At 38.6% G+C, this 25,772-nt stretch overlaps 1 protein-coding gene across 3 annotated transcripts in view; it reads left to right on the plus strand.

Moving 5' to 3' along the window:
• Nucleotides 1-25,772, plus strand: part of sfmbt2 (Scm like with four mbt domains 2) — an 86,657-nt gene that overhangs the window by 14,370 nt on the left and 46,515 nt on the right. For 2 of the 3 annotated variants that reach the window (XM_066705095.1, XM_066705096.1), the window contains exons 3-5: nucleotides 3,093-3,187; nucleotides 8,927-9,167; nucleotides 11,731-11,751. In XM_066705095.1, coding sequence (XP_066561192.1) covers nucleotides 3,093-3,187; nucleotides 8,927-9,167; nucleotides 11,731-11,751 — 357 coding nt within the window. The remainder of the gene's footprint in view (nucleotides 1-3,092; nucleotides 3,188-8,926; nucleotides 9,168-11,730; nucleotides 11,752-25,772) is intronic. The other variant, XM_066705097.1, reaches the window with a different exon arrangement.

Genomic DNA, 25,772 nt, shown 5'->3' on the forward strand with positions numbered 1-25,772 from the left:
ACTGTCAGCAAGCATGCAGAAGCCTAAGTGTTCAATACTGGGCATAAATCAGGCTCACAGAAATCTCTTTAGAACCAATGACAGTAGCAATATGGTTTGTAGTATCGTGAGGTTACTAAGAGAATGCATTATAGTGAGACCATGAGTCTATAATGAGGGAAAAATTGCCACTCTTGAAAATGAAAGCTAGTTGTATTTCTGGTGTGACTGTACATGAGTCATTCTGTGAAATTGTAACTATAAGATAAGGCTCATATTGTCCAGACTTTGTTCCCCAGCTTGGGGAAAACCTGATTACAAAGGAGAGTGATGCATGTAGATTGATAGATTCACTTCTCCTTTCATTCTTTCTGATTTAAACCCACAAAAGTCCTCAGCTATTTAGTTGCTGTACTCAAAGGGGTTAACCGGAGTTCTGAGGACAATAAAAAGCGAAAGTCCAAAGTGTCAGATACACTTAGACCTTAGCACTGATATAATTGGCTTTAGGAAGCAGAGGTGTAGGAGGCAGTAAAATGTTAGTAGGGATATAATTTTGGGGAGTTGATTGATGTTATTCATTTATTTATTATTTGATTTTGTGATATGCAATGCTGTAGCATTTCTTCCTCATAATATAAATTCACAGTATGCATGAAAGTATAAAACATCAATACATTTCAGCCATGTGAAGTATGTAAAGCCCTGCTGATTCATAAGTGTACAGAACCATTTGTCCTGGGATCTAACAATACATGCATTTGCTTGTATTAAAGCATGCACAATTTGTATTTAGTAGTTCTTATGAAATATTGTTTTACATGTATCTATAATTCTGCATCCTAATTCATACATCCATGAAAAAGTCCAGATTTATATAAGCTTACGATGTACTTAGTCTGTAGGCCTGTGCTAAGAGAGTGTTGCTAATTAAGTTGTCTTTTAAGAGCGCATCATTAATCATCTGTGTAGACTGCAGAGCTAATTTAGTACTTAAAACAAACAATCAACCAAAAAATAGTATAGTCATAAACATTCCATTGGTTAAATTTACAGTCTATTTAAAATAATATTTTTGCATATATAGCTTTTTTGAAATGAGGAACCAGTATGCATTTACAATTATACCAATCTGTACTGTCAAAACATGTGCCACTGGCATATTTTTATATATAGAATCTGAATGGTAGAAAATTACATTTCAATATTACATTTCAGGATTCAGACATTCAGGCTCATTAGTATTGCATCCTAGTGAGACTTCCATGTAAGATTAAATGTTTTCCATGCTCTGGTACGTTAGTAAAGATGACATGTTGTATAAAGTTCCCTCATGCTTCAAATATTTCACTCTGTTTCACACCATTTTAAAACGATGTACTAAGCACAAACTTCTATATAATCATAGTGATATATATGTAATAAAGGGATTAGCCTCCATTATTTATACGTCACTGTATATATTTAATATATGTTGAAATCTGAATTGTTTTGACACTCAGTTAAAGAGCATACAGTACTGTGCAAACGTTTTAGGCAGGGGTGAAAAAATGCTGTAAAGTAAGTGCTTTAAAAAATAGACATGTTAATAGATTATATTTATCAATTAACTAAATGCAAAGTGAGTGAACAGCAGAAAAATCTACATCAAATCAATATTTGGTGTGACCACCTTTTGCCCTCAAAACAGCATCAATTCTTCTAGGTAAACTTGCACACAGTTTTTGAAGGAACACGACAGGTAGGTTGGCCCAAACATCTCGATGATGTTGAGATCAGGGCTCTGTGGGGGCCATACCATCACTTCCAGGACTCCTTGTTCTTCTTTATGCTGAAGATAGTTCTTAATGACTGTCGCTGTATGTTTGGGGTCGTTGTCATGCTGCAGAATAAATTTGGAGCCAATCATATGCCTCCCTGATGGTATTGCATGATGGATAAGTATCTGCCTGTACTTCTCAGCATTGAGGAGACCATTCATTCTGACCAAATCCCCAACTCCATTTGCAGAAATGCAGCCCCAAACTTACAAGGAACCTCCACCATGCTTCACTGTTGCCTGCAGACACTCATTCGAGTACCGCTCTCCAGCCCTTCGGTGAATAAACTGCCTTTTAGATTTCAAATTTTGACTCATCAGCCCAGAGCACCTGCTGCCATTTTTCTGCACCCCAGTTCCTGTGTTTTCATGCATAGTTGAGTCGCTTGGCCTTGTTTCCACGTCGGAGGTATGGCTTTTTGACCACAAGTCTTCTATGAAGGCCACTTCTGACCAGACTTCTCCGGACAGTAGATGGGTGTACCAGGGTCCCACTGTTTTCTGCAAATTCTGAGCTGATAACACTGCTGGACATCTTCCAATAGTAAGCATGATGTCTTTCATCTACAGTCAGTAAGTTTCCTTGGCCGACCACTGCGTCTACGGTCCTCAACGTTGCCCATTTCTTTGTGCTTCTTCAAAAGAGCTTGGACAGCACATCTGGAAACCCCTGTCTGCCTTGAAATTTCTGCCTGGCAGAGACCTTGCTGATGCAGTAGAACTACCTTGTGTCTTGTTGCTGTGCTCAGTCTTGCCATGGTGTCTGACTTTTGACAGTAAACTGTCTTCAGCAACATCACCTTGTTAGCTGAGTTTGGCTGTTCCTCACCCAGTTTTATTCCTCCTACACAGCTGTTTCTGTTTCAGTTAATGATTGTGTTTCAACCGACATATTGAATTGATGATCATTAGCACCTGTTTGGTATAATTGTTTAATCGTACACCTGACTATATGCCTACAAAATCCCTGACTTTGTGCAAGTGTACCTGGAAGAATTGATGCTGTTTTGAAGGCAAAGGGTGGTCACACCCTTTTGTACAGTACTGTAATTTCATCTGAATAGAACTCTTTGAAGTTAACAATTGAACATGTGTTAAATCAGAAGCTTGTGACTATGTAATTATTATGTCACACACTTGTCAGTGTTAAAAAAACAACAAGAAAACTGAGAGCAGACCTCTAGTGAATCTTTGGCTATAAAACACTGCAGTGCACATTGCCTTTTTGAAACACAAATGTACTCGACTCCCATTTGTTTTAATTGCCATTATGCTGTTTTTCCCTTTGTTGCAGATGGAGACTCTGTGGAAGAAGAAATTGATTTTAACTGGGAGGAATACCTGGAGGAAACCGGAGCCAGTGCTGCCCCACACACTTCATTTAAACATGTGAGTGCAGGGTAGAGAAACCAGTAGTGTGAATGCCTCAGACTGCTCGACTGTGTCCACTTCATTTTGGTGCTCTGAAGTCTTCAGTTCTGCTGCATCTGTGCACAGTTCATTACAAAGGCACCATCCGTGCGTTAATGCAGGTGGTGCAGGCACAGGCTGCTTTTATTTCTCTGTCTCTGTGCAATATGAGAGAGAGTCCATTCAGAGCAGGCTAATAGAGTTAGAAGAAGGGGGGGCGGGGGAAGCAAAGATATGGGAGCAAACCAATGTAGAATCAATCCAGACCAATAATAAGTCTTGCATGAAGTAAAGTATGGCAGATAAGGCTCCTGTACCCCCCAATTATGTATTGATGATTTGGTATGTGGACAGGGGTGAGAACTTAAAATAGGGAAATGCTTTAATATAGGTGATGGTAAAAGACAAAGGCACAAGAAAGTAAGATTGAATTAAATATAGCAACATATGGCCCAACTCCCAAAAGCCTCCATTGTTTCCGGTGGCAGCATTAGTATTAAAAGAAAGTCTTTAAACATCACTAAAGCTTTTCTTTGGTTCAAATCTTCATGTAATTTGTTTTTATAACAGCATGCCGAATAGCTTAGAAAAGTGATCATATTGGGGTTTAATCTGTCTGGCAGCAGTATACTTTCTTATTTTGTTAAAAACTATAAACTTTCTTTGTTGTATATTATATGTCAACCGCCGGAGTTAAATAGTCTTCACATTTAGTGGATAAATATTCACATTTAACTTCCACCTTCATTTAAAAATGTTTGTATTGTAGTAGAGAGAGAAAAGGTTTGTGAAGAAAAAAAAAAAATCTACAGTGCTTGCTAAAATGTTGCCTTCAGTAAGCATCGTTTTTTTTCTGTAGGGCAATTCAATTTATATTACCTGGAAAACAAATCAATATCAATCCTATTTTAGGTTTTCTGACATCTAAGAAAAATGACAAACACTGATTTCTCGTGAGTAAATGAAGGTCCCATATTTACCCAACAGATTAATATAAATCACCTCTTACCCTTCATTAGGGTTAAAACGATTATCTGAAAAAGGAAGCACTGCCCAAGTGGGAGGGGTTTCTGCGCACTTCCGTAGGAACCCGATCGAAACGTCACTCTATCAAAGCTGCCATTGGCCCCTGCGCTCGTCACTCGGAACAGGTCCCTTCCCACATCCTGTTCTATAAAACGTGACGTCAGTTCAGGTTCGTCCTCTTTTGCTGGGAGCCAGGACTCCCGCGTGACCTTGCAACCCTTGGGCAGTGCTTCCTTTTTCAGATAACCGGGGTTGCATATGAAACCTATCGTTATCTTTCAAGTTGGAAGCACTGCCCAAGGGGGAGGGGTTACTGTATAACAAAACTGTCGCAAGGAAGGAGGCAGCGAGCTGATAAGGGAGCCTGCTCCGAGGTGCACCGTTAGGGGGGCCTTGGCAACACAACTCCAGACAGTAACCTCAGGGGCCTCGTAGGGCCGCACCCGAGCCATCCAGGAGCGAGGACCGTAGTCACGCTCTATCGGGAACTGTCTGCAATCAGCATATACAAAGCGGGGCTACAGAGGTTAACTCTTACGCCCTCCGCTTACAAGAGCAGGGCCGGCTGCTCTACTAGTGCAGCTAGGAGCGAGGCCGTAATCTACTTGCACAATGTCTGGCAAACAAGCACTTGTGCAGCCTCTAAGCGAGTAAGGTAGTTGTTATTTTACAACAAGTTGCCTCCTCTGGATTCAAGCCAATCCTGTTTACGCAGACGACACACCGCCCCTGTTGCCCGGATGTTACTTTTCACCACCGTTAGGAGTTACTAATGAAAACCTGACCACAAGTATTGAAAGTGACAGTCGCTCTTAAATGAGTGTGTGTGTGTGTACATTGCTGTTGTTCGTTTTGTTTTTAATTAATTTTAATTAATTGTAATGAATTACTCGGCACAATGCAAATGCAGGGAAACAATAGGAGCGGGGCCACAGACCCAGTGAGAAAAATAAAACATAATACATAGCTGGCTAGTCAACAGAGTAGCCGAGCTGAACAATATACAATATATACATATCACGTGACAGAAAGACCTTCAGGCTGTCAGCACACAGCACAAGAGCATCCAACTCAACTAACAGTACAGAGTGTAAGAGCTCCATTGTGCTGACAATTTAGATTTCGTACAAACGAACTATATACACCACGGGGCGCAGGAACGAACTCATGCGCCGCCCATGGAACACAGGAGCAGTTGACGCCTGCTGGTTAGACCGGCTAATGCAGGGCAACATTAGCTCTACTGTGTTAAGAAAGGAACCATATACACAGTGAGGCAGCACCATCAGCTGGGAACAGCGGCAGTGAACTCCATTCTACAATTTCAGAACGGAGCCACAGTCCTGCTGTTTAACACATAATACATATAAACACGTATATACATCACGGGGTGCAGGAGCTGGCTCATGCGCCACACGTGGAACACAGGAGCAGTTGACACCTGTCGAATAGCGCAGCTAACGCAGGGCAACTACAGCTTTTACCGTGTGAATAAATGAACGATGTACACAGCGGGGCACTGGCGAACTCAAGTGCCCTCCGCTGGAGGACAACAGCAGCGGTCCCCTTGCTTCATGGCATACACAGCCAGAGCAGGCCACAGACCTGCAGACCAATATACAGAGCGGGGTACAGGCAGACGCATGCACCACCGCAACACAATTATAATGAATGAACTATATACAGGCCGGCCTCGTAAGGCAACATGCCTGTAGGCCACATGACAAGCCCTGGGAACACATCAACAGGGCTGTCTGTCTTGAGGACGCGGACCCCCAGGCAACACAAGGGGGCTAACACGACGTCCATGCACTTGGAAAACGTGCTTGGGGCTAGCGACAGGCCGAAGGGAAGAGCCGCAAACTCGAACGTTCAGCCCTCGAAGCGAAGCGGAGAAACTTCCTGTGCGCCTGCGCAATGGGGATGTGAAAGTAGGCATTTTTCAGATCCATTGTGGTGAACCAGTCGCCGGGCTTGATGACCTGGGACATGGTGCGCAGGTTGAGCATCTTGAAGCACAGCACCTTGAGGTGGCGGTTCAGGCGCCTCAGATCCAAGATGGGGCGGAAACGGCCATCTTTCTTAGACACAAGGAAGTATGGGGAATAAATCCCTCGTGCTGCCCCAGCGGGGGCACTTTGCAGATTGCTTGCTTCTCCAGGAGAGCGGTGATTTCGACTGGGCTGTGGTCTGGCCTGTGGCACCGCGGGCACTGCAGGTAGGAGGGGCGCAGCAATGGGAGCAGGAGGAGACGCAAGTGCAGGGGGCGCGGCTGTCTCCGTCCCTGCAGCCCTGGAGGAGGAGACAGAGGGGCTCGGGGAGAGGTGGAGATCCAGGACCCCTGAGGCCCCCCCATTCACTCGCCGGAGTGGGGGATCTCTGGATGCGGCAGCGATTGCGGCGGCGCCCGGTGAAATGGTGGACCTCCGGGCATGCTGTAGCGGACCCAGGAGTCGCGGCCAAACTGCGTCTCTTGTCGGTGCCTAGACAGACGGGGCATAGGACCTCCCCACTCCAGGCGGGCAAGGTGCGCTGGCCGCAAGCGACACGGTGGCGGGGGCGAGAGGAGCTCATCGCCGAGCGCACAAGCACATGTACAGGGAAATGTGCAGCAGAGGCGCCGATCAGTGTTTGCACCGGGGGAACACAACAACTGGAACAGTTGTGCACAACAAGTGCGTCTCCACCCGGCAACATTTATATACATGGGTGCACTGCGACACCAACCACACGCAACCTTGCTGTTGCCGGACTGAACACTGTGTATACCAAGCACCAGGTGCTGGATACAAGCGCCACATAGGCCCATAGGCTTAACCACACCGTTTGTGGCGGGGTTTCCGCGGACACCGGGTGACGTGGAGTCCGGGGTCCGCGGGGGCCGAGGGTAGTAGACCACCAGCCGTAGCGGGATCTAAAACCGAGGCATGCACGCACGGACCAGGAGGGCTAGCAGTGCTCGTTCTCAGCGAACTGAGAGAGCAAGATCTCCTACAGCCGCAGCTGCGGGCTGTAGTGCGGGCTCAAGCTGGCGGAGGAGCACTTCACGCAGGGGGGATCTCTTGCGACACACCAAGGCTCAGGCCAGGCAACTGGGCCTCGGATTTTACTGCCGCTGCTAGCGCTCCTGCTGTGGAGGAAAAAGCCCTGTGGACAAAAGACCAACACAGCAAGCAGTCAGAATATATAAGGCACTATATAAACATGACTATTATTTTAAAAGTGTGCTATTTGTAGCCAAAACTGAAACCGAAAGCGCACCGGAGCCCCGGAGCATGGACAGAACAGAGTCGGATTAATTATCAATAATAACCAATAGTACAAATAGACACAACAAGTAAACAGTGGTGACAGCACAGCCGTGAAGTCCGCCTACTGAACAGCAATAATAATTATTGTAAAACAATAATAATACGGTCTAATGCACAAACAAGACAAAGAGAGCTCAAGTTCTCGGTCCGTGGCGAAGTGGCAAAAGAGGACGAACCTGCGCTGATGTCACGTTTTATAGAATAGGATGTGGGAAGGGACCTGTTCTGAGTGAAGAGCACAGCGGCCAAAAGGCAGCTTTGATAGAGTGATGTTTCAATCTGGTTCTTACGGAAGTGCGCAGAAACTTGAAAGATAACATTAATTGTACTCACTGGTCTTTGATGCTAATTTAACTCTTCAGAAATCATTTGCATTCAACTTCTTGTAAGTTTGATGTGTTCAATACAACATGGCTTCTCACAGTATGCATGCATTTCTTTAGACTTTGTTAAAAAAACAATCCATAGTGCATTTGATCTATTTTACCTTAATTATCTGACCTTTGCAAGAAAGGTGAAGCAAGGCTTTGTTACCACTGGCCCGCCTGATTTGCACCTCAGTGAATACATAGACTGGGAATATGGTAACCATGGCAAAGATGGAAACAAAACTATATGCATGCAAGATTATGAATATTATGAATGAATATTATGAATGTGTAATTATTTATAAAAGGGACTTTAACGGATCTCTATAAAATTGTATATCTCTGTATAATTAAAATTATGATGTCATTATAGTAATTATGCACACTTTTAAATTGTTGTGTCCAGGGTTTTTCAACAAACCATGCTGCCATTTTGTATTTCAAGTAGTACTTTAGAACCACATATAACAAATAGCCATATTAATTAGAAGAAAAAAAAGTCAGTGAGGTAGTTAAAATAATTATGATCATAATTTGTGTAGTGGAAGGGATATGAAGTTACAGATAAATTTAAAAATATGGGATTTAATTTACTTAATTGACAGGTTTTTCTCTGGATCCTTTCCCAGGGGAAAACATGAATTAGTTTTATACCTTAAACCTTCTTTTCATATTTCAATGTCTGTTACAATCTCTGTGTGACAGTCAAACTAGAGTGTTGAGGTTAATCAAACTTTTTTTGTTTGTTATCAGGATTTCGTATTTCCTGGCGATTATTTTAATCCCTGAAATTTAGTAGAGCACTACTTGCAGAAAATTGCAAGCATTCTCACAGCCAGAGCCTTACAGTGACTTTTCTCCTTTTAGCACTGCCAGGCGTGGTTGTCAAGGTGGAATAATGAAGGTGAAACTGGTCCCTTTTGGGGAGATTACAATACAATCAATTACGATAGAAACAATTTGCAGAAATGCCTCCAATGATCCCTCATTTGCTCATTTATTTTTATTTTCAGGTTGAGATCAGCTTGCAGAGCAGTTTTCAGCCAGGAATGAAACTGGAGGTTGCAAATAAGAGCAACCCAGACACCTATTGGGTGGCCACTATCATTACCACTTGTCGACAGCTGCTGCTACTGCGATTTAGCGGGTATGGAGACGACCGGAAAGCTGATTTCTGGTGTGACGTCATGACGGCAGACCTTCACCCAGTTGGCTGGTGTACACAGAACAACAAGGTGTTGATGCCTCCTGAAGGTAAGGAGACACAGTCAAGCCCATTACACACAGATGATTTTGACTATAATTACAAGAACTATGATGTATGCCATGTACAAACTTGAGACCAACAAACATCTTTTAACATCTTGGTTAGATCTTTATTTTGTGCATATATATACATACAACTTAAATGCACACATACAGTTGCATCCAGATGTTTTATTTATTTTATATTAATCTTGATTATTTATTTAACGTAAATTAAAATCTGAAAGAAATGTACAGCTATCAATACCATCTGGTAGTTTCACAAAACCTCTGGAGGTTGACAGACGTTTCTGGAAGTCCCCTTATTTCTCATGGGTATAAAAGGAGGCTACATAGAGGCAAGACAGTCAATATAATTAGTCTTCATGGAGAAAGTAAGAAATTTAAAAAGTTAATGCATAAGTTTACGGAGTTCTAGAAGTTTGATGGTGGCTATAGAACATTCATAAGGAGTTTTTTGACCAAAATGTTTATTATCAGGAAGATCCAACTTAGTGAGTTGTTTACCAACCAGGAAAAGGATGTACAAATGTCCCCCCCTCACATGTGGTCTGGGGTTCTTCGATAGCATGGTACTGATTATTGTACATTGTGTCATTAATAAATGTGGAGGTAATTGTATGTATAAGTAAAACAAAACAAAATTAACGATATGTATATATACACAAATATATATGTGTGTGTCTGTGTGTATGTATGTATGTATATACAGCTCTGGAAAAAATTGAGACCACTGCAAAATTATCCGTCTCTCTGGTTTTATGTGTTTTGGTACAATGAACATTTGTTTTATTCTATAAACGACTGACAACATTTATCCCAAATTCCAAATAAAAATATGAATGGAATGGAATGGCTGCAAACCATGTAGTGATGCTGATTTAAGACAAATTGCAATGGTCTCTTAATTTTTTCCAGAGCTATATATATATATATATGTGTGTGTGTGTGTGTGTGTGTGTGTGTGTGTGTGTGTGTGTGTGTGTGTGTGTGTGTGTGTGTGTATATATATATATATATATATATATATATATACACATATACATTATATATATATATATATATATATATATATATATATATATATATATATATATATATATATATATATATATATATGTATATGTGTGTGTGTGTGCATATCATAGTTCTTGATAATTGTATATTATCCTTTTCAACAATTAATAAAATGCATTATGTTTGCATTGATTGGTTTTGTAAACATGATTAAGGTTTAAATGATCTAAATTAAAGTTAATATTGATGGTTTCCAAAGACTGTCAGTTAAAGGATTTTTGTAGTGGATTAATCTTTCATTGATTTACTTTTTATATTTTCAGAGTCCATTTTGCAGTTGCAAGATGTAATAAAATACTTGAATATCTCATGGTATAACAATTCAATAATGGTAGTTATTTATATTGTATTTATACACTCTACTATACAGAGTGACTAAGAGAAAATTAGAACAGAATTGTTTTTCTTGTGACGGTTCCCCCATAGGGACTGGTTTTACCTGAGAAACATGGGTGCTACCCATGTAACTGAAAAAATAGTTATTCTTGAGAAGTGAAAGCACTATTGTGTTTGCTGTGCTTTATTCCTGTACTTCACCAGAATCTCTCTTGAAACTTCACAGATTCTCTGAAAAGGGACACAATTTCCAGACTTAATCAATGCTATAACCATATATACATACATAAATGCATACAGCTATATATATATATATATATAATATAGATATTGATATATAATAAATAGATAGATAGATAGAAAGAAGCAATAATGGTATAAGGCTTCCTCACTGTTGTCCATTGTTTTCAGAGGTTCTAGATTTGTATCGAGTATTCTATATAACTCATTGCTTGTTTTCTGAAAGCTAAAACAAAAAAAAAGACCAGTTGTTTATTTAGAGACCCAAAGGGAATTTCCTTTCACAATATATGGGGGAAAATTTAAGGTCCTTGAATAAATACCTCATTCTGAATCCACTTGGTCTGCAGTGACACAAATAGCCACCACTGTTCAGCCACTTTGTAACTGAATAGTGGCTAATACATGACACAGGCACAGAGCAAAGCCTCTCTATGAATAAGTATGACCTCAAATATTGCTGTGAAAAGTGCATTGAATCATTTTATTTTGGAAATTAATTTAATTTGGATCTTACTCCAAGGGCCTTTACATGTCTTGTGGTGGTTAATGTGGTATGGGCCATTGTCTCCAGATTTTACATGTAGATCACAAGCAATCAGTAAGTCACAATTTTGTATTGTGTTTCAGAAGATGCAATTTGAAAGGGATGTGTAAATAAAATGTTTCATTTGATTGGTCTCAATGTGTAGGCAGGCAAGCCTACAGTAAAAACACTATTCTCTCTACACTTTTTTTTTAAAGCATGAATAATTTACCTGCAATACTATTATACACAAAACTCTATGATTTCAGAGAAGGAAATTACATTTAAAACCGTTACAGAAATTATAAAGAATAACCATCCAAGCTTTGCATTATTACAGTTCTGTTTTTTTATTTCTTTTTTGTTTCTCAGACAACTGTTACCTGAGAAAAGGTAAGCAGTATTATCAGCATCTTCACTTTTCCTAACTGCTTATTTTGTCAGCTGTGTGCAATGAATAGGGTGCATGTTTTTTTTTTTTTACTTTTGTTTTAGCATTAAAAGAGTCAGATTTCTGTCACCTATGTTTGTTTGTTTGTTAATTTATTCACTGTTGCATGCCTTATTCTACATACTATGCGTGCACCTCTGTCATTTCTTCTTATTGCTGAGGAAACTCCACAGCACTGCGAAACAGTCTGAACCCTGCCCAGCACCGATTGTCTTTGATTTGTAATTTATCAGCCTACAGAATGTTTTCCTAACCAAGTTTTGCAGGGTTATTTACAAATAACACATAACAATCAAAGCAGAACAACATCAAAGAATCGCTTAGCTGGGACAATAGGATTGAAGCAAAGGGAAGGATTAAATAAATAAAATTAAATAGGCTGACTTCACACGTTTGTAAACCGTTGGCTCACTTTAGTTTTTAGAAAATACACATCTTGCTGAGAGCATTTTTATTTCAAAAACATATTCTTGACTTTGTTTTCTGGGAAAGGGAAGATGTGGTGTTAAATATTATGTCATCTACACTGGTGTGGAATGATAGAGTTAGATCACAGAATCTCCTTTACCATTCTTTCGCATTATGTGGGAGCAGGTAGAGTCTTGTTCCATTCACACCTGTTCGATCACACTGTTTAATGCAAGCTTGGAAGGTTAGAAACAGACTAATATGCAAATCCCAGTCTAATATCTGGTTTCTCTTCACTAACATATCAAGATGTAAAATATATTATTTTAATTTGTCTTAATCAATTATTCTAAATTAGAATAAAAGAAAGCACTGTTGAGTCTTTTTATTTTTTTAAGTTTGCGATGTGGAAGCACATTTCCCTAAAAAGTCTGACTAATCACTGTATTTGCAAAGCACATATTTAAATATGCACAATTACAGCACAGAGCAATGAAGGTTTCAGAATTTCCATACTCTTATTAGCATTTCTTTCCGTGGCACACAAACTAAAATGGTTCATAAAATAAATCATGTCGTATCTGAGATATTTAATTAATCTTTTAATCTTCATATTTTTAAAGCATCATGAAGGGGAAAAAAGTTCATAATATTGAAGTTGACAATAGAGTTAAGGAAAACTAAAGAGATGGGGTATATAAAATAAATCAAATCTATTTTTGGAGGAATTGGGGGGAGAATGTCTAACAATTAGTGTTGAATTGCTTGGTGCTGACTCCTGCCTCGTACGGCTTTTGTATGTACAACCTTTTCCTGCTATTATTTACATCTAGGTTATTTGCTCGCAGTTCAGAACACAGTGTGCTCATCTCTCTGCCTGCTTCTAACATCTAATGCTGTTCATTTGTCTGCATCCTTTTAACTTAAACTTGATACACTGAGCCATCAAAGCATACACTTCAGAATAATCCTCATTTGAGTAAATTCAAGTGTAGCCTTCTGTGCGCCTCCAGTTTGACATATAGAGCATCAGTAGCATGCACTGAAGGAATAGAGTCCCTTGTCTGCCATGGATTCCTAAAAAATTCTCCCCTCATAGAGAAAGTGACATGTTTCTGCCTTTATTGCTTCTATAAACCGTGTGTTGGGAACACTGTACTCGAACTGAATTGAAGTAAGTGTCGTCTTTCTATCACAAAACGTTGGGCTGTATTATGCAGGACTGGTAATTAGTTTCAACAATCTGAGGAGTGTTCTTTCACGTTTAATCCATCATATCAAATTGTCAGTGCCTTAAAATAAAACAGAAAACGTAATTGTCTTGACCATAAGAATCCCCGTATTATCTGAACATCCATAGCATAACATTGTCTTTTCAAATGTGTTATTTCTGCAGTGGTAGAAGTTTAAACCTTGTCTGTGTTTGTGATTTTGTTTTATTTTTTACAGAAACAAAAAATCGAATTGATTCTTTAATTATGTTCTTTCACTGTGTGTTTTAAAATATTTGTATGTACAATTAATCAAACTGTGTCCAGTGTCAGTATGATTTTGTTACATTTGAATCATTTTTAGAAAACATCAATAAACAAAGCAAATTGGAGAGGGTGTGCTCAGTACCAATACAACACAAATTTATGTATTTTTCTTCATGCTCTCAGGCTTTTAAATATTTATGTAGTGAGGAATGTCTTGAGTAACACTATAATATTCATTGCACTGATTTTGGGATGTACAGTTCAGGAAACATATTTCCGTGGTGCTAAAAACTGGGAGCACTTTTATTTGTTATGTTCTACATATTTATATTACTGTGTTATCTGTAAGAATCTCATATATAAGGTTTGAAAATTGTGATTTTTTTAGTTCAACGAATGTATGGGTTGACAAATTATAGCCAACTGATGTCTTGATGTTAAATTGTCTTCTGTGTGTCAAGTATATGTGTAGCATAGTCTTGAAAAACACAGTTAAATTCAGGATTGTCTTTATTAGTTGTCTGTCATTTGCAAAAACTGAGACAATAAACGCAGTCTCTGTTTTGAACTACTAAGTGATGTACCATAGCTTTCTACAGAGCTTTTGTGGGAAGACATTCAGGTAATACATCGTTTAGTAAGAGCGATTTGCTTTGGCTTAAATGTGAAGTCTTCTCCTGCCATCTGTGAGTCTGTTATGTGCTGCTCCCCTCTTGCTGAGTGCCTGAAGACCAGATTTATAATGATGAGTTAATGGATTAAAATCAGTCATGCCATATACTTATAGACAAGGCCGTAACCTCTTGTAACAGTCTCTGCTTGTTAATTTGAAATGCCCTTTTCTAAGTTGTGGAAAAAGTGTTCGCCTTATATTGTGTTTCAGACACAGTGTAGCGCGAGGTCACGTTCAGCTCTCTCCAGCTAGAAAGCTAGCAGAGAGTTGAGTGTTTAAACATTTAACCACTGATGTATATGCTTCTTAAAGTAGGCCATACATTATATTTCCCTGAAGCTTAAAATGCTGTATGTTTTTATGGATTCTGTCATGCAGTGTGAGCAGAGGTGCTGTGCTGTGTAAATGACAGTGATACAGTGTGAAAGTGTTGGGAAGAAAACTGTTCCAAGTTGGAAAAAAATCCCTGAGAACAGACTGAAACAAGAGAGGTTCCTTGAAAATAGACACTTTATTATCTTTGCTATTTATTGCTCAGCAGATGCCTTTTCCCAGGGCGACTAACAGTTGTCAAGAAAAATGTGCCTTTCAACAAACACGTCACAATCAGTGCAAAAGAATGAAAATATGGCGTGCAGTAGAAGTCTCAGCTGAAGTAAATGAACTAAGATTAAGGACAGAAGACAGTGTGAGATTTTGTTGAGGGGGTAACTTGACTGAAAACAGAAGTTAGGTGATACTACAATGATGCTACATTAAATGAAGTGCCCTTTCACTTGATTTTGAGTTTGTGTTTCATCTAAAAAGTGGAAGAAATGTGAAAAACAGTTTAGCACGTTTTTTTCAGTATCGTCTCCATATTAGGTCATTCATATTGGCACAAGAGGATAAACAATGCAGCCTGCCTAATCAAAATGATCTGCAGTAATCAGCTTAGAGGATGAGTTAGAAAAAAATTATAATGCTTCAGACAGGGCAATTTGTAAATGGGAAGGAAAATATGGACCCTGGCATGTTAGTGCTGTAAATAGAGCACCTGAATAACTGATGCGACCAATGCTTTTGTCTCAGATTGTGAAACACGAGTGCTTTAAAAAAAATGACTGGATCCAACGATGGATATGTTATGAATGTTTTATGATGCGTACAAAATACACGTTCATTATGAGCACCATGGTGGCATCCTACTCTCACTGATGCTGTTTGTTGCTTGGCGTTTCAGTCTTAACTTGAATCGGTGTATGGAGGAGAGGCGGTGATAAGACACTTAGTTAATGGAAGGTTAGAATGTGGTTCTGCCTTGAGCTGAAGATCTGTTCTGCTGTGATGAAAGTGTGATGAACCTATATATCTCTTAGCAGCCCTGCAGTATGTGAGAGTCTGAAGTGAAACTGTGAGTCATAGACCGATCTGCAGTGGCCTCACTGGAATTTCTTAAAGTAAAAAAAGTCGCATGCATTTTAAACTGAAGTTTTGATTTGGCAGAAGAACTCCTTATTCATTCCAATACATTTTCTATGAATTCACACACTACTAGTCCCTGTTGGGATTTTTTTCTTCGAGTCATGAAAATGTTTTAAAAATTCACATTACTACAGAAAGACAGAGCAGTGAAGGGTGTTTTTTTATCAAGTTTTATTGAACAAGTGCTGTCTTGGGACTGGGTCTGTGTTCTTTATAGATGTACCCAATGGATAAATTGTACTTGCCCTTAGGCTTGTGAGAAATCCTCTTCAGGGCCATGTTTATTCAAATCTGCAAAGAATTCCTTCAGTTTACTGGTATTTCTGTACCAGTTTGAATGTGATCTGTTTGACCCCCTCTACAATGATCCCTATTGGTTCACTCCTCCAATATGCTTTGAACCTCACAGCTTGAGACTTCTCACACTTTCTGCTACGTATTTAGTAGTTGGGTTCAGTGTTGGGGTATATATTGCAGAATTAGTACGGTGCTTATCAACAATGCCTCCACCCTTCAGATATCTGAGTCTTCCACCACTGAAAGACTATTGAACCGCATACAACATACTGTCAATGTTGTAGAGAGCAGAGCCTGCTCCTTATCAGTACTGTTTTCCTATGACATGCTTTCCAGTCCACTGTGGAGCTGCAGATTACCCTAGGCAAATTGTACTCTGACAAGCTAGGCTTCCTTGCAGTCCTAGACTTATCAGCTCCAAATAACCTGATACCTCGGACTCGAGTGCTGTGAAACTTCGCAGCCCACCTGCTGTATTCTTGGATATCAAGTACTCATGATTATACTCACACCAAAATCCAGCAACTCTACTGCTGGCCTCACAATAACAATGCTACTAAAGTCCTGGTTATCTAGAGAGGGGAATCCCTATTATTTTATCTCTCCTATGTATGAGAGGAGTTGAATGCTGTCATGTTTAGCATGGGACCAGCCCGGTATCTTTCCCTGCATGCTTTGTAACAAATTAAAACTTTAGATAATGAAACATACCATCAAAACAGCTGATGGTTGCAGGGAAATCCCCACCTGGCTGGCTCACCAATTTATAAGAAATCCAATTTGTAAGAAATCCACAGGACCATAGTGAATCGATAAGATGTTTATTAGATAATGGTTTAAAATAATATAGAGAAACAGGTGACAGAGTTGCAGAGGATACTGGACTCAGGGAAAGTTTTGAGCCCTGAGCAAAAATACACTACCGTTCAAAAGTTTGGGGTCACTTAGAAATGTCCTTGTTTTTTCAAAAACAAAAGCTAATTTTTGGTCCATTAAAATAATATCAAATTGATCAGAAATACAGTGTAGACATTGTTAATGTTGTAAATGACTATTGTAGCTGGAAACGGCTGATTTGTAATGTAATATCTACATGGGCGTACAGAGGCCCGTTATCAGCAACCATCAGTCCTGTGTTCCAATGGCACGTTGTGTTTGCTAATCCAAGTTTATCATTTTAAAAGGCTAATTGATCATTAGAAAACCCTTTTGCAATTATGTTAGCACAGCTGAAAACTGTTGTGCTGATTAAATAAGCAATAAAACTGGCCTTCTTTAGACTAGTTGAGTATCTGGAGCATCAGCAATTGTGGGTTTGATTACAGGCTCAAAATGGCCAGAAACAAAGAACTTTCTTCTGAAACTCGTCAGTCTATACTTTTTCTGAGAAATGAAGGCTATTCCATGTGAGAAATTGCCAAAAAAACAAAGATCTCATACAATGCTGTGTACTACTCCCTTCACAGAACAGCGCAAACTGGCTCTAACCAGAATAGAAAGAGGCCCTGGTGCACAACTGAGCAAGAGGACAAATACATTAGAGTGTCTAGTTTGAGAAACAGACGCCTCACAGGTCCTCAACTGGCAGCTTCATTAAATAGTCCCCGCAAAACACCAGTCTCAGCGTCAACAGTGATGAGGCGACTCCGGGATGCTGGCCTTCTAGGCAGAGTTGCAAAGAAAAACCCATATCTCAGACTGGACAATAAAAACCAAAGATTAAGATGGACGAAAGAACACAGACACTGGACAGAGGAAGATTGGAAAAAAGTGTTGTGGACAGACGAGGTGTTCAGATCACAAAGAAGAACATTTGTGAGGTACAGACCAAATGAAAACATGCTGGAGGAGTGCTTGATGCCATCTGCAGGGGACAGCAATGTGATGGTCTGGGGGTGCTGTGGTGGTGGTAAAGTGGGAGATTTGTACAGGGTAAAAGGGATCTTGAAGAAAGAAGGCTATCACGCTATCATTTGCAACACCATGCCGTACCCTGTGGACAGCACTTGATTGGAGCCAGTTTCCTCCTACAACAGGAAAATGACCCAAAGCACAGCTCCAAACTATGCAAGAACTATTTAGGGAAGAAGCAGTCCGCTGGTATTCTTTCTATAGTGACCAGCACAGTCATCCTATCTCAACCCTACTGAGCTGCTGTGGGAGCAGCTTGGCCATATGGTACTTAAGAAGTGCCTATCAAGCCAATCCAACTTTTGGGAGGTGCTTCAGATTACCTCAACAAATTGACAACTAGAATGCCAAAGGTCTGCAAGGCTGTAATTGCTGCAAATGGAGGATTCTTTAACGAAAGCAAAGTTTGAAGGACGCAATTTCAATTTCATTTTCTAATCTTGTCAATGACTATATTTCCTATTCAAACTCATTTCATGTATGTTTTCATGGAAAACAAGGAAATTTCGAGACCTCAAGACAGAACAAAGAAAAAGTCCATATACGGGAGGAATCAATGAAAATTCATTACATGCTGATTAACATTGGCTACTGAATAATCAACTATAGCTAATGAGTAATTGTGTCATACCCTTTGGTACAATTCCACCTCACCACTGTGGACAACTCTCCGAAACAACAGGAAGGTTTGTTTTCAATGTAGCCATGTTTTGCTCATCCCCTGAAAGTGTCAAGGCAAGGGAAACCAAATGTTTTGAGAACGGAGTGTCTCTGTCTGCTTACAGACATCTCAAGGCACAGAAAGAAAGGCAGATACACACAGGCCGTGAATAAGCTGAATTTAATTAATCGGATAAATTCAATTTAGAAATTATCATGGGCTTTAGGTATAAAATTCGTCTTGGAATTATTCAGTGCTTTTAAAAAAGTAAACTTTCTTTTCAACTAACTGGCTTAGAGTTGAATATACGCAGGCAGTTAAAATGTAAAGGAACGTCTGTGAATCATACTGAAATCTAGACTAAATCTAATCAAATCTAAACAACTGGCTTATGCATATGTTTATTTCCATTTCAAAATGAAATATACTCTAACAATGGTTACATTTCACTGGCATTTTAACTTGGGCTGTGCCACATTTATTTTAATGGCATAATAACTGGAATGTAATCAAATTATTCGGTACAGCTGTTACTAGTGTTATGTGTATATGTAGGTCATTACTTGATCTGTTAGATGCAATGACACATTTTATTGCTGCATCACATATGCTTGTAAGAGGTTTACTCTTCCCCTTTGCCAAAGTTTATATCTCTTAACAATGGCATTAATAAAAACAAAAAACGGAGACCTGCCTTATTCCTGTGGGCCATTTAATTATGTTGCAAAAGAGTCAGAAAAGGTTTAATTCCTGCCAGGGGATAGGTCATTTAGTCTCTTAGTGACATACACCTTTCTTTTTTTTTTTTGCCAGTATAAATAAAGTGTAAATAAGTCTAAATGATACCTAAGCAGCTGGCGTTTATTTTTTTGCCTCACTTGATTCTCTGTGCACAATTCAGATGCCAGTGCATCGCTAGTATATAAAGCATTTTCGGAGTTAGTCTGATCTTTGATTATTATTTCATCGACATCCAGGTTTGTGTAATGAATTCCCTACAGTGCAAGTATTTTAAAGCTACCGTGCCATGCTGTAATTTGGAACACTAGCCTTTTTATCACTCTTAAGTCTAGCTCTTCACACTTCTCTGACAGTGGTCATGTATGTTTGACAGATTTTACATTGAGCTGTTTACAAGTCAAGCCAAAATACAGTGGTCTTTAATGATTTGGGGCATAGGAGAGTCATGGATGGTGATCTGTCAGTATTTCTATAGAAAATGAAGCCCGCCCACCCATCCTCCGATTCCCACAGCAGGGGTAATACAAAGGCAGTATTTCTCTTGTGGCTTGGCCAGTCTGTGGACATCCCCTCCACTGAGGATGACTGCCCTTGCAATCCCTATAAGCATGTTTCTAATTATAAATCTAAAACTCAAACATAAAACTTCCTATGTTTTTTTTTTCTCTGTTACCAGAGTTTAAATATAGATTTAAATATATATTAATCAAAGTACCTTTTTATTGTATACATCGTGAAGGATTACACATATGCTGTAAAAGAACCAGAAGAAAAAAATATTTAAATGACACTTTTGCCTGAGGAACATCTTTACTACATTTCCTGGAACATCTTGTTTTGTTGTGACTTTTTAAAGCAGTGTGCCCACCTTTATATCCTGGACCATACCAGTTAAGACCCTCTTTATGATTGCAAGGGCATCTCTAAGTGACTTTGTATTTGGAGACAAACCCCCAAAAAAAAGCAAGAATCTGGTGGTTGGCTTGGAGCTCAATGATTGTTTTTCTTTTGCTTTTGAGAAAATAGAATAGAATAGAATAATATTTCTTGTCCTCTTGTACACATCAGTTAACAATAGACATTTATTCTTCATCCCTGTTCACTGCTGTTTCAGTTGCACTAACTGTCAGAAACGGATGTTCACACTTTCCCCCCCCAAGACGTCTTGCGTGGAAGAGCGTGTCTGGTTTCCCAAAACTATGGCGATTTCCATCCTCAAATCTTGCCTAAAGTATTTTGGCCACATTTGTGAAGTTATTCTCTTCATTGTGGTCTAGACCTTGTTGAGCCAACTTTGTAATACTGCATTTGCACTCTAGTTTGCAACTGCCCCAGGGAATCTAAAACAAAACAACAACTAGGAGGTGGTTTGTAGGAGTGAATTCAAATTGGCCGCTCCCAGAATGCACTAGTTGTTTGCTTTTCCTTGGAAGAACTCAGGAGCCTTCCATTTTGTGAATTTATGTTATTTTGTTAGATGTTTTCATATTTCAGATATTTTCATAAAGTAGTGATAGGAACTGTGGTTTCCACAAAATCAGGAACATGGTGACAATGTGATTGATTAGCAGATCTTTTGACTTCAGGCCAGCTACCTGAAGCTTGATTATCTCGCTCTCCTGACTCTTAATGCATGGACTTCCAGCATGGCTGCCACTTGCCCAGCAGTGTGTCAACAGCGTGACTGACAAATAAATGATGGTCTTAGTTCAAAATGCCATCGCTCAACTTATTCATCTAATTGAAAAACATGCGAAAACCCGGGCAAGTGAAATGTAGTACGTTTCAATACAAAGTGTACTTTCATGGTGTCACTTTGCAGGTTATAGTTGTAGCTGCTTTGATATGTGTACAGTTTTGAAAAAGACCATAAAAATGCTGAGAGATAAAAGCTTCCTGATTCTACTGGCAATTAGACCCTCTCATTTTGAAGCTGCTTTTGTATATATTCGTTCATTTTCTTATCGTGGTAAATGGGATTGCTGCGAAATGTATTACTGTCTACAAAAAGGAGAAAACATGTTCTTTAACTGAAAGTAGGCATCGAAATTGGCTGGCTGTGTGCTTTAGCTGACATGTTATGAAAGGCTTATTAATTGTGTCATCATTTTAAAGAAAAGATTATCTTTATATTCAACATGTGGTAATACAAACAAGTCCTGTAATTTAATTTGTTAAATGGGATTGTAACCAGTGTGGTAATTATTAGGAGCAAATATACTATTCTCCCAATATCGGTCTGCAGTGACCTGTGTAGAATTGCAATTTTATCCATTCTGATCTAGAGCGAATAAATTATACAATGTCCTACGTCTTCCTAATTAACTATATGCATATTTAACACACATATACATATGTATTGCCACTTCAATAATAGTCATGTTCCTATACATTTGAGGTATTTGCAGCATAAGTGTACTTAAAATAAAAGCTGGTTCTTCTTTTTGTGTGTGTGTCTGTGTTTCGATAGCGTCAATTTGATCATAAATATAATTTGATCATAAGCCTTTAAAATATAAAAAATACATTGAACGTACATTCATAATAAAGCACAAACTTGGAAACACAAGGTTTTAGTGATACAAAGATTAAGGCCAGCTGTCTGAGGTACTTGATTGTCATTGATTGAGCTTGTTTAGGTCCTGGAAGCTATTTCTTGAAGTTTATTGCAGCTTTATCATTGGGAATGGCAGTTGTCTGAATCATTAATTCCTTAATAGTTTAAGGCAACTAAATGGCCTATTATTTAAATTGTACTTTTTTTTTTTTTTTAGAAATTGTGTTCAATCAAATACGTAGAAAATATCCTAATGCATCGTTTTACTACTATTTGAAGCAGAAATGGCATTATTGGAAATGTGTTCCTGTAGAGGTGCAATCTGTTGATGTGCTGCATGATATGTAAAGAAATTACAAGAAAGGGTGAAACATACCCTTGAACTTTTTCCAAATGTTCTGGTGTCAGTGCCTCATATTCATGCATTTAAATTAGGATTTGTTCCAATTATCTACACACCATACTCTACACAAAACAGTTTTTATTGTGAATTATATATATTAAAAAGACAAAACTGAACTATCTCCTCCCCCCATAGTTAATACTTGATGGAAGCTCCTTTGGCAACATTTACAGCTCATTTGGGATAGGTCCCTACCAACTTTGCACACCTAGATTTGGCTATTTCTGTCCATTCTTCTTTATAAAACTGTCTAATCTCTGTAGAGTTCCTTGGGGAGTGTTGATAGACAGCAATCTTAAAGTCATGCCACACATTTTCAATTGGATTTAGGTCGGGGCTCTGACTGGACCACTTAAGGAAATGTACCTTTTTGTTCCTTAGCCACTCCAGTGTAGTTTAGTCTGTGTGCTTTGGGTCATTGTCATGCTGAAAGGTGAACTTCCATCCCAGTTTCAACTTTCTTGCAGAGTACAGCAGGTTTTCCTCAAAGCCTTTTCAATGCTTTGATCCTTTGATCCTTTATTTTTGACCATCTACACTGACACCTTGACCTGTCCTAAAGGCAATAAAAGCCTGTAGCTCTTGAAAAGTTGCCACTGGCCTCTTGGTATCCTATTTGAACCATCTCCTTCTTGCTATATCATCTAGTTTGGAGGGATAGCCTGATCTATACAGTGTTTTGGTGGTGCCATATACCTTACACTTTATAATCATCTTGGCCGTGCTCCAAGGCATATTCAAGGCCTTTTATATTTTTTCATTCCCATCAACAGTGCCTTTCAGCAGTGTTCTCCCAGGGTTCTTTTGTAAGCTCCTTGGTGCTCATGGTTGAGTCTTTCCTTTGAAATGCACTACCCAGCAGAGGAAACCTACAGGAATTGCAAAATGTATCCTGAAATCATGTGCATCACTACAATTTAACACAGGTGGAGGCCACTTAATTTGGTGTGTAATTTTGAAGGTGATTGCTTACACCTGAGCTAATTTAGGATTGCTATTACAAGGGGGATGGACACTTATCCAACCAAGCTATTTCTGTTTTTATTTTTAATTACTTTTCTACACAGTTCTAGATTTTTTTCACTTGGAAGTTGTTAGGTAGGATGTGTAAATAAATGAAAAACAACAACTGTATTAATGCATTTTAACTCCAGGCTACAGGCAACACAAGGTGTATTAGGTGAAAATAGCAAACATTTTGCAGCACTGGTCTCATGCATTGAATTGCAATGAGGATATACACATTTTATTAATTTCCTATTTATTTGATATACAATAAATAGCTACACTATGAAATTGCATGATATTATTTTCTCAAGGTATGCACAGACAATACAATTTTATTACACATTAGTACATTTCTGTAATTGATAATTTAGTGATTTAGTGAAACAACATGGGGTATAAGCAAAAAATAAATAAATGTAAATGCCATTCATGCAACAAATGTAATGAACACAGTATAATGACCAAACCTGACATGGTACATGAAGTTTACATTGTTGTCAAGATATAATGAAACAAAGACATTGCATTTGTTTGAAAAAAGACATTGCAGGCAATAAACAAAAACTGGAAGTACCTCAGCGATTCTGGTTTGGCTACACATATGGTATCATTTAGTAGTGGTATTTTAATAGATCTTGCATTTACTACATGAGGCACTCATTTTTATATTTTATTTTGTACTGTCTTTAAGGAGAGATTTCTTACAAGCCTTTTAAAGGATCATATTTGTATCATTTGAACATGTGCGGGCAATAGGAAAATAAAAATTGTTACATTTTAGCCTCCTGCACTGTACTCAATTCCTTTAATGTAGTTATTTAAATTGGGAGTAGTAGGGTTCAATTAGCACATCTGCTATAAATGTTAAACATCCAGGGACCTAATTAGTGGAATTCTAGGCATCACAGATTATCCCACACTAGATGCTGAGCCATCGTTTACCAATCTCTTTTCTTCTTATGTTTTGTTCTAAGCCATTATTGATCTTTTTGGAGAGAGCTGTCAAATTGTGTTGTACCATCGCTTCACTGGGACTATAGACTGATATTTAATATTGTGAAAACTAAGGTTCCCTGGTAATAAATGAATGGAAAGGGGACTAAAAGGCATCAGATCATGAACCGACGTGACAAGCCAGCACATAAGATTCGTGTGTGTTTTTGTTTTTACCTTCAGGTACAATAATGTGGTCAGGACAGGCACTACGTTATTATAGTTATTGAACTCCAGTTGCATGATCTGTTTATAGACGTATCATTTATTATGTTTTCTGCCTGACCAGAAATGAAAAAAAAACTCCATGGCGATAGCAGTGTTACCACTTTTCCTGGCTTCAGCAATAAAATAATCTTATCCTGTCAATAGTAGTTAAATAATAAACCGAAGACAGCTTAAATTGAGGCAGTGCTTCATTCCTCTTACAATAAATTTAACCTCTTTATCTTTCTTAACTCACTGTGTGAAAACATAGCAGAGATGTTATTCAATGTGGAGATCTTCAAATCAAGCCTTAGTGAAACAATAACATCATCTTCCCTGTTCTTAGTTAACAATACAGCACTGTTGTCACCATTTCACACAACTTATTTTAGAGATGTGGTATTTCTTCAAGAATTTCTGAAATGTAGATTATATTACTGAAGTGTACATTTTGCATGTGACATTCATGAACCTATTCACATGAGAAGTCCCAATATATATTTTTGCATGTATATAATATTACATAAAATAAAATTGGCACCTTTCTGGATTTGTTTTGGAAAAAGTACAGTATATTTTTTTTCTTTATGTTCTGTTAGGTTGACTAAACTAATCCATTTAGTATTTGTTTTATGCCAAAAGTTGCATACATAGAAATATTAATTTAGATAAATAAGGCCTTTTGACTTTTAATGTAATTGAACTCCATGGATTTTGTTTTTGTGTTGATCCACATTCATTTGTCTTTGGTATGAAACTAAAATGAAAGTTTGATTAATGGTGTTTGTCTTGTAAATGGTGAGTGAAATACATTTGGATTGCACTTTTTCTTTTAGTGAGTGAGGGGGTCTGTGCAAAAGTCATCAGGTCCCCACTAGTAATTCAATTATCTGTAATAACTGTAGTAACACAGTATTCTTTGTTTAAATATGTCAAGAAATAACTTAAAATCTACAGTACAAACCCAGGCTTATATTCAAATATCTTGAGAGCAAATTGTCAGATACTAAAGAGTGAGGATTTAAGTTACAATTAAAGAGCTGCTCGATGATTCAAGTTGCATTCAGCAGAAATAATCTCCACTTACATTGCCTTTGATATCAGGCCTTTTCTTATTTGAAGGAGCTTTGTTTTTTAAAAATGAATCTTCCTCGCACACTTA

Source organism: Amia ocellicauda, chromosome 5 (genome assembly GCF_036373705.1).
Source record: "Amia ocellicauda isolate fAmiCal2 chromosome 5, fAmiCal2.hap1, whole genome shotgun sequence".
Classification (NCBI taxonomy): Eukaryota; Metazoa; Chordata; class Actinopteri; order Amiiformes; family Amiidae; genus Amia; species Amia ocellicauda.